The sequence below is a fragment of the Magnusiomyces paraingens genome, assembly GCF_902498895.1.
Source record: "Magnusiomyces paraingens strain CBS 517.90 genome assembly, contig: contig1, whole genome shotgun sequence".
In the NCBI taxonomy this organism is placed as follows: domain Eukaryota; kingdom Fungi; phylum Ascomycota; class Dipodascomycetes; order Dipodascales; family Dipodascaceae; genus Magnusiomyces; species Magnusiomyces paraingens.
In genome coordinates, this window is record NW_022474067.1 from 4201294 (window position 1) to 4216024 (window position 14731).

The 14731-nt window shown below is 32.6% G+C and overlaps 3 protein-coding genes across 3 annotated transcripts; 1 reads left to right on the forward strand and 2 right to left on the reverse strand.

The window, feature by feature from the left end:
- Positions 1 to 112: 112 nt before the first annotated feature.
- Positions 113 to 4474, reverse strand: SAPINGB_P001261 (uncharacterized protein; the record flags this gene model as incomplete). Its single annotated transcript, XM_031995984.1, has 3 exons — positions 113 to 941; positions 1197 to 3720; positions 3934 to 4474. 3 exons carry the CDS (start codon positions 4472 to 4474, stop codon positions 113 to 115), a joined length of 3894 nt encoding a protein of 1297 aa, XP_031851875.1.
- Positions 4475 to 11935: 7461 nt separating this feature from the next.
- Positions 11936 to 12534, reverse strand: SAPINGB_P001262 (uncharacterized protein; the record flags this gene model as incomplete). The annotated part of the gene is made up of 2 exons (XM_031995985.1): positions 11936 to 12448; positions 12505 to 12534. 2 exons carry the CDS (start codon positions 12532 to 12534, stop codon positions 11936 to 11938), a joined length of 543 nt encoding a protein of 180 aa, XP_031851876.1.
- An 869-nt stretch (positions 12535 to 13403) lies between these two features.
- Positions 13404 to 14312, forward strand: SAPINGB_P001263 (uncharacterized protein; the record flags this gene model as incomplete). The annotated part of the gene is made up of 1 exon (XM_031995986.1): positions 13404 to 14312. One exon carries the CDS (start codon positions 13404 to 13406, stop codon positions 14310 to 14312), a length of 909 nt encoding a protein of 302 aa, XP_031851877.1.
- Between the last annotated feature and the right edge of the window lie 419 nt (positions 14313 to 14731).

Below are 14731 nucleotides of genomic sequence, written 5' to 3' on the forward strand. Positions count from 1 at the left end.
TATCAAAAGTTGACAATAATTTTCACATTGCCACGAAGCAGTTGGAACTGAACTTTCATAACCAGTATAATCACCAATTCCACTATACCATGAAGCAACTTGCCATGAAGTACTAGTTGTCAACAATGTAGATGACGAAGAACTTGTTGAAAGTACTTGTTGAAGTGCTAGTTGAAGTAGATGATGAAGTCGTAGTCGCAGAGTATGGAAGTGATGCAGTAAATGAAAGATCACATTTTTCAAAAGATGGGGAAACCATATTTGAAAGCAATTGGTAAGTGGTATAAAATTGTGAAGCACAAATCAAACAGTTCGATGTAATCTGAGGTGAAAAGCTTGATAATTGAGAACAAAGTTTGGAACTATCGGTATTAGAAGTAATTACGCTTATCAAAAGTTGACAATAATTTTCACATTGCCACGAAGCAGTTGGAACTGAACTTTCATAACCAGTATAATCACCAATTCCACTATACCATGAAGCAACTTGCCATGAAGTACTAGTTGTCAACAATGTAGATGACGAAGAACTTGTTGAAGTAGTTGTTGAAGTGCTAGTTGAAGTAGATGATGAAGTCGTAGTCGCAGAGTATGGAAGTGATGCAGTAAATGAAAGATCACATTTTTCAAAAGATGGGAAAACCATATTTGAAAGCAATTGGTAAGTGGTATAAAATTGTGAAGCACAAATCAAACAGTTCGATGTAATCTGAGGTGAAAAGCTTGATAATTGAGAACAAAGTTTGGAACTATCGGTATTAGAAGTAATTACGCTTATCAAAAGTTGACAGTAATTTTCACATTGCCACGAAGCAGTTGGGACTGAACTTTCATAACCAGTATAATCACCAATTCCACTATACCATGAAGCAACTTGCCATGAAGTACTAGTTGTCAACAATGTAGATGACGAAGAACTTGTTGAAGTAGTTGTTGAAGTGCTAGTTGAAGTAGATGATGAAGTCGTAGTCGCAGAGTATGGAAGTGATGCAGTAAATGAAAGATCACATTTTCAAAAAGATGGGAAAACCATATTTGAAAGCAATTGGTAAGTGGTATAAAATTGTGAAGCACAAATCAAACAGTTCGATGTAACCTGAGGTGAAAAGCTTGATAATTGAGAACAAAGTTTGGAACTATCGGTATTAGAAGTAATTACGCTTATCAAAAGTTGACAATAATTTTCACATTGCCACGAAGCAGTTGGAACTGAACTTTCATAACCAGTATAATCACCAATTCCACTATACCATGAAGCAACTTGCCATGAAGTACTAGTTGTCAACAATGTAGATGACGAAGAACTTGTTGAAGTACTTGTTGAAGTGCTAGTTGAAGTAGATGATGAAGTCGTAGTCGCAGAGTATGGAAGTGATGCAGTAAATGAAAGATCACATTTTTCAAAAGATGGGAAAACCATATTTGAAAGCAATTGGTAAGTGGTATAAAATTGTGAAGCACAAATCAAACAGTTCGATGTAATCTGAGGTGAAAAGCTTGATAATTGAGAACAAAGTTTGGAACTATCGGTATTAGAAGTAATTACGCTTATCAAAAGTTGACAATAATTTTCACATTGCCACGAAGCAGTTGGAACTGAACTTTCATAACCAGTATAATCACCAATTCCACTATACCATGAAGCAACTTGCCATGAAGTACTAGTTGTCAACAATGTAGATGACGAAGAACTTGTTGAAGTAGTTGTTGAAGTGCTAGTTGAAGTAGATGATGAAGTCGTAGTCGCAGAGTATGGAAGTGATGCAGTAAATGAAAGATCACATTTTTCAAAAGATGGGAAAACCATATTTGAAAGCAATTGGTAAGTGGTATAAAATTGTGAAGCACAAATCAAACAGTTCGATGTAATCTGAGGTGAAAAGCTTGATAATTGAGAACAAAGTTTGGAACTATCGGTATTAGAAGTAATTACGCTTATCAAAAGTTGACAGTAATTTTCACATTGCCACGAAGCAGTTGGGACTGAACTTTCATAACCAGTATAATCACCAATTCCACTATACCATGAAGCAACTTGCCATGAAGTACTAGTTGTCAACAATGTAGATGACGAAGAACTTGTTGAAGTAGTTGTTGAAGTGCTAGTTGAAGTAGATGATGAAGTCGTAGTCGCAGAGTATGGAAGTGATGCAGTAAATGAAAGATCACATTTTTTTTCAAAAGATGGGAAAACCATATTTGAAAGCAATTGGTAAGTGGTATAAAATTGTGAAGCACAAATCAAACAGTTCGATGTAATCTGAGGTGAAAAGCTTGATAATTGAGAACAAAGTTTGGAACTATCGGTATTAGAAGTAATTACGCTTATCAAAAGTTGACAATAATTTTCACATTGCCACGAAGCAGTTGGAACTGAACTTTCATAACCAGTATAATCACCAATTCCACTATACCATGAAGCAACTTGCCATGAAGTACTAGTTGTCAACAATGTAGATGACGAAGAACTTGTTGAAGTAGTTGTTGAAGTGCTAGTTGAAGTAGATGATGAAGTCGTAGTCGCAGAGTATGGAAGTGATGCAGTAAATGAAAGATCACATTTTTCAAAAGATGGGAAAACCATATTTGAAAGCAATTGGTAAGTGGTATAAAATTGTGAAGCACAAATCAAACAGTTCGATGTAACCTGAGGTGAAAAGCTTGATAATTGAGAACAAAGTTTGGAACTATCGGTATTAGAAGTAATTACGCTTATCAAAAGTTGACAATAATTTTCACATTGCCACGAAGCAGTTGGAACTGAACTTTCATAACCAGTATAATCACCAATTCCACTATACCATGAAGCAACTTGCCATGAAGTACTAGTTGTCAACAATGTAGATGACGAAGAACTTGTTGAAGTAGTTGTTGAAGTGCTAGTTGAAGTAGATGATGAAGTCGTAGTCGCAGAGTATGGAAGTGATGCAGTAAATGAAAGATCACATTTTTCAAAAGATGGGAAAACCATATTTGAAAGCAATTGGTAAGTGGTATAAAATTGTGAAGCACAAATCAAACAGTTCGATGTAATCTGAGGTGAAAAGCTTGATAATTGAGAACAAAGTTTGGAACTATCGGTATTAGAAGTAATTACGCTTATCAAAAGTTGACAATAATTTTCACATTGCCACGAAGCAGTTGGAACTGAACTTTCATAACCAGTATAATCACCAATTCCACTATACCATGAAGCAACTTGCCATGAAGTACTAGTTGTCAACAATGTAGATGACGAAGAACTTGTTGAAGTAGTTGTTGAAGTGCTAGTTGAAGTAGATGATGAAGTCGTAGTCGCAGAGTATGGAAGTGATGCAGTAAATGAAAGATCACATTTTTCAAAAGATGGGAAAACCATATTTGAAAGCAATTGGTAAGTGGTATAAAATTGTGAAGCACAAATCAAACAGTTCGATGTAATCTGAGGTGAAAAGCTTGATAATTGAGAACAAAGTTTGGAACTATCGGTATTAGAAGTAATTACGCTTATCAAAAGTTGACAGTAATTTTCACATTGCCACGAAGCAGTTGGGACTGAACTTTCATAACCAGTATAATCACCAATTCCACTGTACCATGAAGAAGCCTGCCACTCAGTTGTTGTTGCGGAATAAGTTGAAATTGTAGCTTCAGTGCCACTATTTGATGTAAAAGTAGAGAAATATATTGATGAATAAGGGAGAGTTGCTGTCGTTGGAATATTACACTCAATTAAGTCCTCTAAAACAAAATTTGAGATTAGTTGGTAAGTAGTTGAATAAAGCGAAGCACATATCAAACAATTTGATAAATATGGCTGCTGCACACTTAAAATATTCGAACACAATTTATTGCTATCCGTGGTGGCTGTGATGGCTGAAATAACTGCCTGGCAAAAGTTTTCACACTCAGATGAACTTGAGGGTTAGTAAGTATTGGTTCCTTGATAGCCACCAATCCCAGAAAACCAAGAAGAAATGACAACACTGTTCGAAGTGGTAGAAGAAGTTGAAGAGGTTGAAGTTGTAGTAGATGTGGAAGATGTGGACGTAGATGTTGTACTTAAGGATGAAGAACTTGTAGTTGAGGAACTTGAGGATGAGCTTGATGATGATGAAGATGTCGATATCAAAGTTGAAGTTGAAGTTGAAGTTGAAACCGAAGTTGAAGTTGAAGCTGAAGTTGAAGTTGAAGTACTTGAAACAACTGATATAGAACCACCAGCTTGTTGAGAAGTAGTTGAGCCACCATTGTTTTCAGAACCTGATCCCGAACCTGATCCGGAACCTGATCCTGATCCTGAACTAGAACCGGAACCTGATCCTGATCCTGAACCAGTTTCTGTTGCGCTTTGGTAACTATTGACAATCAAAGACGACCAAGTATATTGCGATGTATAAGCCGACAAAGTTGCAGAACCAACGGAGCTTCCGCAAAACTTCATTGATGCTGTCACAGATTGGCCACAGTTGTAAAGAGCCAAAAGTAATGTCATTGATAACAGGTTTGCGGATGGGTACTGTCCATTACACAGTATACAAAGTTGAATATTGGAGTATAATGAACCTTCAAGTGCCGAACACAAGTCAGAGGTTGCCGTTTCGCCGATGGAGGTATCGATGTTGCTGCAAATAGTTGTACATTCGGTTTGTGTAAGAAGTTCATGGCAATCAGATCTTTTTTGTAATTGGGCCTGGGGCAATTCCAACCCGACAGGGAAACTGAACGCTTGTCCAGAAAGAATTAATAGTTGAAATAATGTGATAATCAACATTGTCTTAAATTCCTATCATTAGTATTAATTTTTTATGAATTAAGTTACTCTACTCACAATAGAGTGTTACTGTTTTTCGCTTTTAAGTTTTTCAGCAAGTCATTTAAATTTTTATCGGCACTAAATGAAGCTAGTGTTAGACGGTTTAAATGGAAATGCAGTTGATAAGCATACGAAAATAAATATATTCGACGAAAGATATATGTTGAACCGAACCCTGATGTCGAGATTCCAAAGAAACTATTAGGGACAATATGATTTTATCTCAAAAGACGAAGAGCAAAAAAAGACAAGCAAGACTAAAAAAAAAATAAATGAAAGGGACTCATTTGCCTATTTATATTAAAAGACAAAACACGGAAAACTTTTTTGAGCTCTAGAAATTTTTATGCCACTTTTTCTTTTTTTAAAAAAAATTATAATTATTAATTATTAAATTAGTAAATATATGCTATACATTTAATTTATATTTTTTAAAAAATTGAGTAGGCATAGCCTTGTTGTTTACGCAACATTTTGTCCCTTTACTTTTTCCATGTATATATGCTTAGCTAAGCATAATAATTTTTTTTTTTACAACACACTAAAAATAAAACCAATATATGGGGCTTATCATATTATGATGTCAATCTCAATATCTGTGGGCATAATTCATATATAATAATAAATATTATTGATTATTAAAATAATATTGATTATCAACTTCACTTTTAACGAGCTAAAAATTAAATTTGTAAATTTTGAATATTCGGTATATATCTTACTAGAGCCGAACTTTTCCCAGAGTATTTAAAATTCGTAAAAATTTTATTTTTGTGGTTGGTGACCAACATATATTTTTGATACATGCTTCCAGGAAGACCCTGAGTCATCATATTCCTTCCATACATTTTTCTTTGTTTTCCTTCCACTTTGTTTTTTTTCATATATGTGAATATATATTGAAAATAAGCATTAATGCTTAATATTTGAATATTATACGTAGTAATTTATTGATTACTTTTTTTTAAGAAGGCTCATGTTATTAAATAATTAATACATAATTATGTTGAGAAGTAACTTGCCTTGGCAAAAGTAAGTCGGTATAATTATACAACTTCGAGTTACTCGAGTTATAACTCGAAGTTATAGATGCATATTGCCGCTCTATAGCATAGCATGGAACTACGGCACATCCCAATGTTCTGGGGGCTTCTATTGGGTACCGGCATCCTAACCACACAGTGTACGGTCAGGTTGGGGTTCCAGGGTATGCCTAGTAAATAATGAAGCTGTTTATGGGGAAGGAAACATTTTATTCTGGGCATTTCTTATTATTCTTGACAGCATCTTTTCTTTTTTCACCACATATCCCTCACTTGAATCCAATTTGTCTCCTATGATAGCTCTACAAGACTCAGAGCAGGTTCATAGACAATGTGACAGTGACTGGTCACGTCGGACTGTTTACATTTTTTTTCAGCTTACTCTGTGCTTTATATCGTTACATTTATTCCCGTCAAAGTCATCCTCAAGTATTTTCTACTTTTATCTATAATTTCAATATTTTATTTGCAGCTTATGAATCCACTAACGTATGATTTGTAAATTTTAACTATTTATATATATATTTTTGAAGTTAAATTTTTGATAAAAAAAAGGAGGACACTTCTTAATTATAATTAAAAGTCATATTTGTAGTTGTAGTTGTAGTTCTGAGAATCGTCTACTGTGGGGTGATTTGTTAAAACCACGAGAGTGGAAACCCTTATTTAATAAAAAAAAAATATGGAGAACTTTAAAATCCCACCAAAGTTTATTTATTATGCTCACCAGATAGTCTAAGAGTTGAATCAAAAATCCAAGAAAGATGATAAAGCAATAATCATGTAGAACTTAAGTTAAATATTTAAGATGTTCAATTCTTTGAATTTTTTTATTAAGTGGTAAAGTTAATTTTGGGGTTTGCTTGAAAAGTAACTTTTTCGAAGACCGTTTAGTGTTAAAAGACTTGAAGACTTGGCTTTAACTTTTTATAGTGGATTAGGCTTATTTATCAACAAAAATTTGATTTATTCAAATTTTCTAATTTTTAGATTATTAAATTATTGAATTATTAACAATATAATTTTAATTTTTAAATATTTTATCCAAGTTTCAGACTACGTAATTTACTGTTTTTTCTAATAGACTCCAATTTAAGGGAGCTTTAAAAAAAAGCTCAGTTAGGTAAAGGTAGAATCATGTAAACCTTGAATTAATACGATATAGCAAATATTGGTAAAAAATTTCTACAGTAAAGAATAAATATTTAATTATAAATTTTTATGGAAGTTAATTCTACTAATTAACTGTTCCTTAAAAAGCTGAAACGAAAGCTTTACGACATTTTTTGATGATCCTTGTTTTCTGGAGTTAATAATATCACACATAAGAAATCTGCGTTCAAAGCTTTCTTTTGTCGAAAGTATACTATTAAACCTATCATCCTCAAATATTTTTGTATTTTTATATAAAAATATGAAACCTATTTCTTATTTCTTTTTCCTTATTTCTTTTTTTAAAATATTTGTAAAAAAGGTTATCTAATTAGATACTTATAAGTAAATATTTTATAATTAAGAAATATAGTATCATAAGAAAATCTTAAGAAAAACAAGTTTTTACCTAGAATAGAAATTATCATGTGGCCAAAATAAGGTTTCTTTTATCTTTAGCTTTCTTCCTTTATTTCTTTAATTCCTTAACTCTTTAACTCTTTAACTCTTTAACTCTTTAACTCTTTATTTTTTTAATTTCTTTATTTTTTTTATCTGAATAGTTAGGGCGCTGAGTATTGTTGAGGAGTAGTGCGCCTCGACCAAAGTACAAAGCCATAAGTTGATATTATAGGTGTGACTTGACGCTCTGCTGCATAGCACCGATCGTCTGCACCTCCCCCAATGTTCTTGCTTATGGAAAATGAAATATTTTTTTTTCTTCTTCTACGTGTTGAATTACAATCAACTCCATATCTTCCATCACATATATCATACATATCATACATAATAAATCACTTAGGAGAAGGCGCAAATTCATATGAATAGCAGTACCATTGGGTCTCACTAAACTTCTTATAGGTCTTCTTTAGTATATTTTCTCAGCATAGTCTCTTTTATTCTAGTTGAGGTCTACTTCCGCGATTCTCTATTTATATCTTTAGCTACTATGTATTCGTTTGCTCGTCTCTGAATCTGCCAAAATGCATTACAAACAGGCTGCCTTAAATGGCAATGAAAGCGAGTCATTAGACCAATTATTTTTAAAAAGTTGTAATTTATTTTAAGAATCGAGCATTAAATTTTTTTTCCTATGTTTTGTTTTTATGTACATAGCTATCTACAGAGACAATTATTTTTCATGGTTAATGTCATAGATTGTTGTTACAACCTATCTATCAAAAAAAAAAATAAATAAATAAATAAACAAAGCAAATGCATATCAATACGATATTGTTTTTTTCTTAATAAAGCTTAGAAATCTACAAAATAAAAATAAAAAAAAAGAAATGAAAAGAAAAGAAAAGAAAAAAAAAAAAAAAAAAAAAGAAAAAGAAAAAAGAAAAAAGAAAAAAGAAAAAGAAAAAAGATAACGAAATATTCAAAACTTGAATCTATTTCAAAAAATAATGGTAATGCTTTTGTTTTTTTTTTGTTTTTTTGCTAAAGGCGGCTGAAGTAAGCATACTTCAAAAAAAATCTTGAAATTAGAATCTATCTCACTCATCCAAAGAAAAAAAAAAAAATGTTGTTCAAAATCAAAGTAACGCAAAAAAGTGTTTACTTAAAAATTGTTTAGTTTCTGCAATAATCAATTCCATTGCCTATCAAAGTATGAGATAATTAACCCGTAAAGTTATATTACACTTTGAGATGGTCATCGCTTAAGACCATGTCTTCATTTGTTTTAGAAAAAAGAAGAGGGGGTGAAGAGATGGATGATCCATCTCTAAAGTTTACTGTTACGCAAGCATATCAGAATAGACCCTAAATCACTATTGTTAAATACGCTAACCCCGAAGAAAAAAAAAAAAAAAAAAAAGAAAGGAAAAAAATTATATTTTTTTTACAAAGAGAAGTCGGACGGGTTGTTTAAAAACATTCCGGAGTAAGAAATTACAAATTAAAAAAAATACTTATTTAATATTTTTTTTCTTAAAAAGAGGTATACTCTATCCAGACTTTATATTTGAGGGTCTTTTTTATTTTTTTTATTTTATTTTGCTAACAATTGTTTATAAAAATAATAATATTTTTTGTCAAGTGACCCTTATTTTTCACATTTATCTATTTCTTTCTTTCTTTCTTTCTTTCTTTCTTTCTTTCTTTCTTTCTTTCTTTCTTTCTTTCTTTCTTTCTTTCTTTCCTTCGCCATCTTGATTTTAATTTATAAAGTACAAAGTCAATGCATATTGTCAATCTTATTTTCTAGCCTTTTACTTGAAATGTTTTTAGCGCGCGGGCATATATCACAATAAAAATTTGTACGGACGATTTATTTTAGTAGAAGAAATACTGGCATCTTTCTTTATGCAAATAAAACCATAAAAGATTTTAAAGTTTTTATCAATCATTTTTTTTTTTGCACAATTTTTTTCAGGTGTCACCATTGTAAATTGTTTGGAAAAGTTTTCAAAGAATATATATAGTTGGTTTTCAATTTTATTTTTTTTATTATTACAAGACTTTCTAAAAAAGTAATTATTATTATAATAGTATTGATATTACTTATTATAGAAATTTATATTAGAGTTTAGAATATTTCTCCTTGAAATATGCAGAAGATTCTAAAATAGAATAAGCATGAAGTTTATTTTAGAAAAAGATTGAAGGTAACATCTGCATCTGTCTTCACTTAATCAACCAATTTACTTTAAGAAGTTGCATATACATCAACTCTTACATCTGCCCCTTTTCTTATAAAAAATTTTTCAATATTTATTTATATTTATTTACTTGGGCGTTTAATTTGGTCGGAAATAGACGAACCGAAAAAAACTTTTCGGAAATCCAACCGAAAGGTTTTTCGGGAAAGTGAAATATATATTATATTAAGTCTAACTCAAATTATTTTCTCTCTCTATTGTCGATTTACATCCGAGCATGCTCATCTCGAACAGCATAAAAGTATTATAGGGGACTTCACAAATGTTAAACCGAGCTTTGAAGTATTTGAGATACGAAAGAGAAATTCTTTTTTTTTTCTTTCCTTTTTTTATTTGGCGAAATTTATTTTAAAATCGGAAATTAAACACAGCACATAAAATGAAATGATATCTTCATTTTTTTTTCTTGAAGAAAAATAATATTAATTTTGTCTTTGTTCAAATCTAACGAATAGTTCTTCCGACGTGCATTAGCTTGAAAAAAAAAATACAAAAAAAACGGAATCTCCATTGTACTCTAAAAAAAAACAAAAAATCACCTCTAAATTAATATCTCTTCGGATCTCAACGGCTTTTAGAAGAAGAAAAAGAACATGGTCTACATTCACATAAAAAAAATCATTTGTAAAAAATCAGACCATTATTTGGCTCATGGAAGAAAAAACTGTAAAGAAGGAGAAAAGATTCACATATGAAAATGAATATGCTAAGTATTTGGCCAGTTTAGGAAACGAAACAAAACATTAAAGGCTCAAAAAAAATTGATTTTTGTTATTAGTAAAAAAAAAAAAAAAAAAAAAAAAAGAAAGACAGAAACAACAGTTGAAATAAATACCATAGCTAGAAAGGGGGGCTTGTACAGAATATGGAAGGTTGACGACTAAATAAAATGATTAGAATTTGAGCCAGATGTTGAAATTAGATGTGCGTATATGTCTTTATATTAAAAAGTTACACAAATGTTTTTGGATTTAAAGCCAAAGGTTGGGACTGTAACTTTTAGCAAGATTTTAAAATATCAGAAATATTAATATTAATAACACATTATAAACGGTACATTTCTGGTTATTCACTAAAAATCAAAATGGCAAAGCCAAGAAACAAGATTTGAATAGAAACAAAAAAAAAAAAAATAAGATATATTTGATACTTAATTATGTATCAAATATATATCTTATTTCTTTTTTTATACTTAATTATGTATCTAATATATCTTATTTCTTTTATACTTAACTATATATCAAATATATTTCTTATATCTCTTTTCTTTTTTTTTTGTAATGAAGCTATCCTCAATTCCCATCAATTGAAAAGTATAGTCTTAAGCTTAAAATATTATGGAAGTATTAGTGAGAAGTCAAACTTTATACGAATAGGTGTCTAAGCAAACATTTATTTTCGTCTCCTTTTTTCAAAGTTGACGGCTTAATTGTAGAAATTTCCATAAATTTCAATGTTCCGTTTGTTTGTTTACATGAAATTATACGCGATTTAGTTTTTAGTTAATAAACGGATACTCGCGTCAGCGATTTCAAATTAACAGTTAAAAGACCAAAGAACAGGTAATTCCGAGCCGATCATTGTCTTCGTATCCTAGGTTTTTTTTAAGTTTTATGTACCCATGATAATTTCGCATAACTAACTGTAAATAAGTAACTTTGATATTCTTTTATCCATATATATAGTATTGTTATTCTTCAACACCAATTAGAAAGCAACGGGTTGCCTTAATATTGGATTTAAAATGCTTCTTTGGGCTCATGTTGGTCTATTCATTTATCCATTCAGTATTGTTTTTTTTTTTTTTCAATATCAATTAAGAAGCAATTAGGTGCCCTAATATTGGATTTATTTCTAAAATGCACTTCTGGGTTCATGTTAACTATTAGTTGCAAGAGAATTGATTCTCAGCTTAGGTATTAAAAGATTGGAATATTGAAAGTTTCTCAAAAGTACTATTCTGTCTATATAGTATCTACAAGGGTTTAAAAATAAAATCAAGTCTTAATTCCCCTTTATTTTTAATACAATAGGAAGAAAAAAAAATTGAAATCTTGTTATTAAAAAAAAATTGGCTACCATAATTTTGTTTGCAAAATGCAATGACGCGTCTTATTAAGAATGACAATTCAAAGGAGCAATATTCCGATACAAGCGAGCATTAATCGTAAATAAGCAATAATTATTTTATTATTTTTTTTATTTTTTTTGTCTTTATTATCCGATAAATTCTATTGTTAAACTTGTGAAAAATGAAAAGGGGGTATTCATATGCGTTTTTAGTTAAAAGTTCTGACTGGGTACTTGAAGTCATACATGCCACTCTGGGCAGCAGAAAGAATCTTCCACTTCTTTTTGTTGAGGGCTGGGGGGATAGGGGGCTGGCCGCTCTTTTCAAGAACCTCGCCAAGAATAACGTCCTTAGAGGAGGAAGCAATAATGTTGGTAAGCTTGTCCTCAGAAATAGCAGCAAGTTCTTGAGTACCAGCATTGCCGTCAGCAATGCGAGGGTTGGCAGCAGATCCAAGTTTTAACAGACCAGCAGTGAGAGTTTGGTCGTAATAGGCAATGCGGGGGTAGTTTCTGCGGTGGTCGCGAGCGTAGTAAGGGTTGCCAGCAATATCACTTGCAGGAAGAGTAGCAGGGTCAGTGTAGTGCTCGTTCTCGGGGTGGGAACTTGGGGAGGGCATACGGTACCAGGCGACAATGGGGTTACCCGAAGATCTGTTAGGCACCAGGGTAAGAAGTTGCCGTAACTTCTCCCAGATGCCCTTAGACATCACGGTGTATTTCTAATATGATAAGTTAGATATTGAATGTTGACATTGCGATATAATTATCGACATACCTTGGTAACAGGAACAGGGCCGCCAGACATTGTTGATGATAGTTATGATAGATAGAGGGGAATATTAAATGGATTGGGTGTGTGTTGATACCTAGATTGGTGGTGGTGAGGACTTTTTTTTTAATGTTAGGAGGACCAGAAATTTTTGGGTGGTAAGGAAAGAATTGGAACGGCGGTGGTTGGACGGGTGCTAGCCAATGAACGGGACGTGGTAGGTCAGACACATTTTATGTTTCTTATGTAATTATTATCAATCAATTTTGTAATTATTGTTATTAAACGGCTAAAAATCAGTGAAATATCATATAAACTTTAAGATTATACGAGCAACAACTTAAAAAATTAAAGAAAAAAAAAAAAAAAACCGCGCAGAACAAACAAAAAGCTATTGAAATTTTGTTGGTAAAACCGCATTCCGACGTAATTACTAGGGCTTAAAAAAATAAAAAAAATCTCATGGCATATATATTGATATGCATATATTCACTAGCTCATTGTGATTACAAGCTGTCGGATTCGTAAAGTCTACCTTGATCAATGCGCCGGGCACCGATAGATGTGTAGCCTTGTTGTTGGGTTTATTAATATCCCAAAGTTGCTGATATATAACTTGTACTGCGCACCTTACAAATGCTGAAATATCTATCTATCTATCTATCTATCTATCTATCTCCACACCTCCGATTAATAAAAAAAAATTAATATTGGCTCTTAAAGGCTCACTGAGTTTTTTTTTTAATTTTTTTTCAGTTTTTTTTTTTTTTTTTTTTTTTAAATCTCCGTCTTATTGTGAATTCACTAGTTGCCGTTGGTTCCTTGAATCTCTTTGTATTAGAACTTTTTTCTTTCATTTCCTTCTTTATTATTTTTCAACTCAAATTAAGCATATATTAAGTACCATGGACAATTATCATCATTCAGCGGCACCAACACTAGCTCCTGAGATTACAGCTATAGACATAAACCCAGCACTAGAAAATGCACCAAACAATACAACATTTAGATTACAACAACCAGTAAATGCTGCTGCTGCTGCCGCCGCTGCTGCTGCTGCTGCTACGACTACTACTGCTGCCACAACTCCTCAAACCCCATCTTCTCGCCGACACACGCACCGGCCAGGAACTGTACGCAACCCTCAGATTTTGTCTTACCGAAGAATTGTACAGACGCTGTGTTGGGTGCTGATGCCGCTTGTGCTTGCACGTATACTCATGTTTGCAATGGTCAAAGTTAATCTTCAAGCAGAAGTCCCGGCTCTGTGGCTGTTTTCAGCAACATCGAGTACCTCGGCGCTGGACGCCGTGGCACTTGATGATCATCAAGCCACCACAATTGTCACTGATGAAGGATCACCATTTCCCTCTTTACTATCATTTGTGTCATCTGTTAATGACCTAGAGGTACCTTCTTTAGAGGTCTCTGATACTGCTGATTCTGCTGATTTCCCCGCCAATACACCCTCAACATCGATACCCCACGCACAAAATCAAAAACCATCTAGGGGATCTACGGTAAAGAAAGCAGCTAGTGCAGCTAGTACACTGGAAATGCCACCAATGTTTAACTGTATTGTGGAAATTCTTGTGCATGATGCAGGTTATGACGAAAGCTCGGTGTTGACCAAGGCAACAGGCCTTGCGATGTATTTGGTCTATACTTTTGCAGTGTCTTTAGGACTTATTTTTTCGGCCCTGTTTCACTCATTTGGGTTTGTTTATGTTGTTGTTCGGCGCTGGACTAAGATGTGGAGGTTTTTACGTGCATCATTCCATGGTCATAGCCCGTTTGAAACGGGTGTTATGTAGATTAAAAAGAAAAAAAAAAAAAATTAAAGAAATAAATAAATAAATAAAAAAAAAAAACCTGTCGGGTCATGTCCCGGTGTTAGGTTTTGTGGTATAAGTCACAAGTTGTAAATCTTATATCTTGCCTCTCTCTCTCTTTTTTTTTTTAAGCTTGTACTTTCCCCTCCACCATTTCCTTTAACCAATTTTTGTCTCCACAACCAAAAAAAAAAAAAAAAAAAAAAAAAAAGTCCCCGCCAATTCACACTCAAAATCATCCCCGTGTGCCATCAGCCCACAACCAACCCAATCAGCCAGCAAGTCAATTACTTGTATATTTTTTATTAATTTATTTATTAAATTATCATCGTCATTATTATCACCATTCTTGTTTCTTCCGCCAGATGCACGCGCCTTGAGTGTGTGTCTCTATTGTCTCA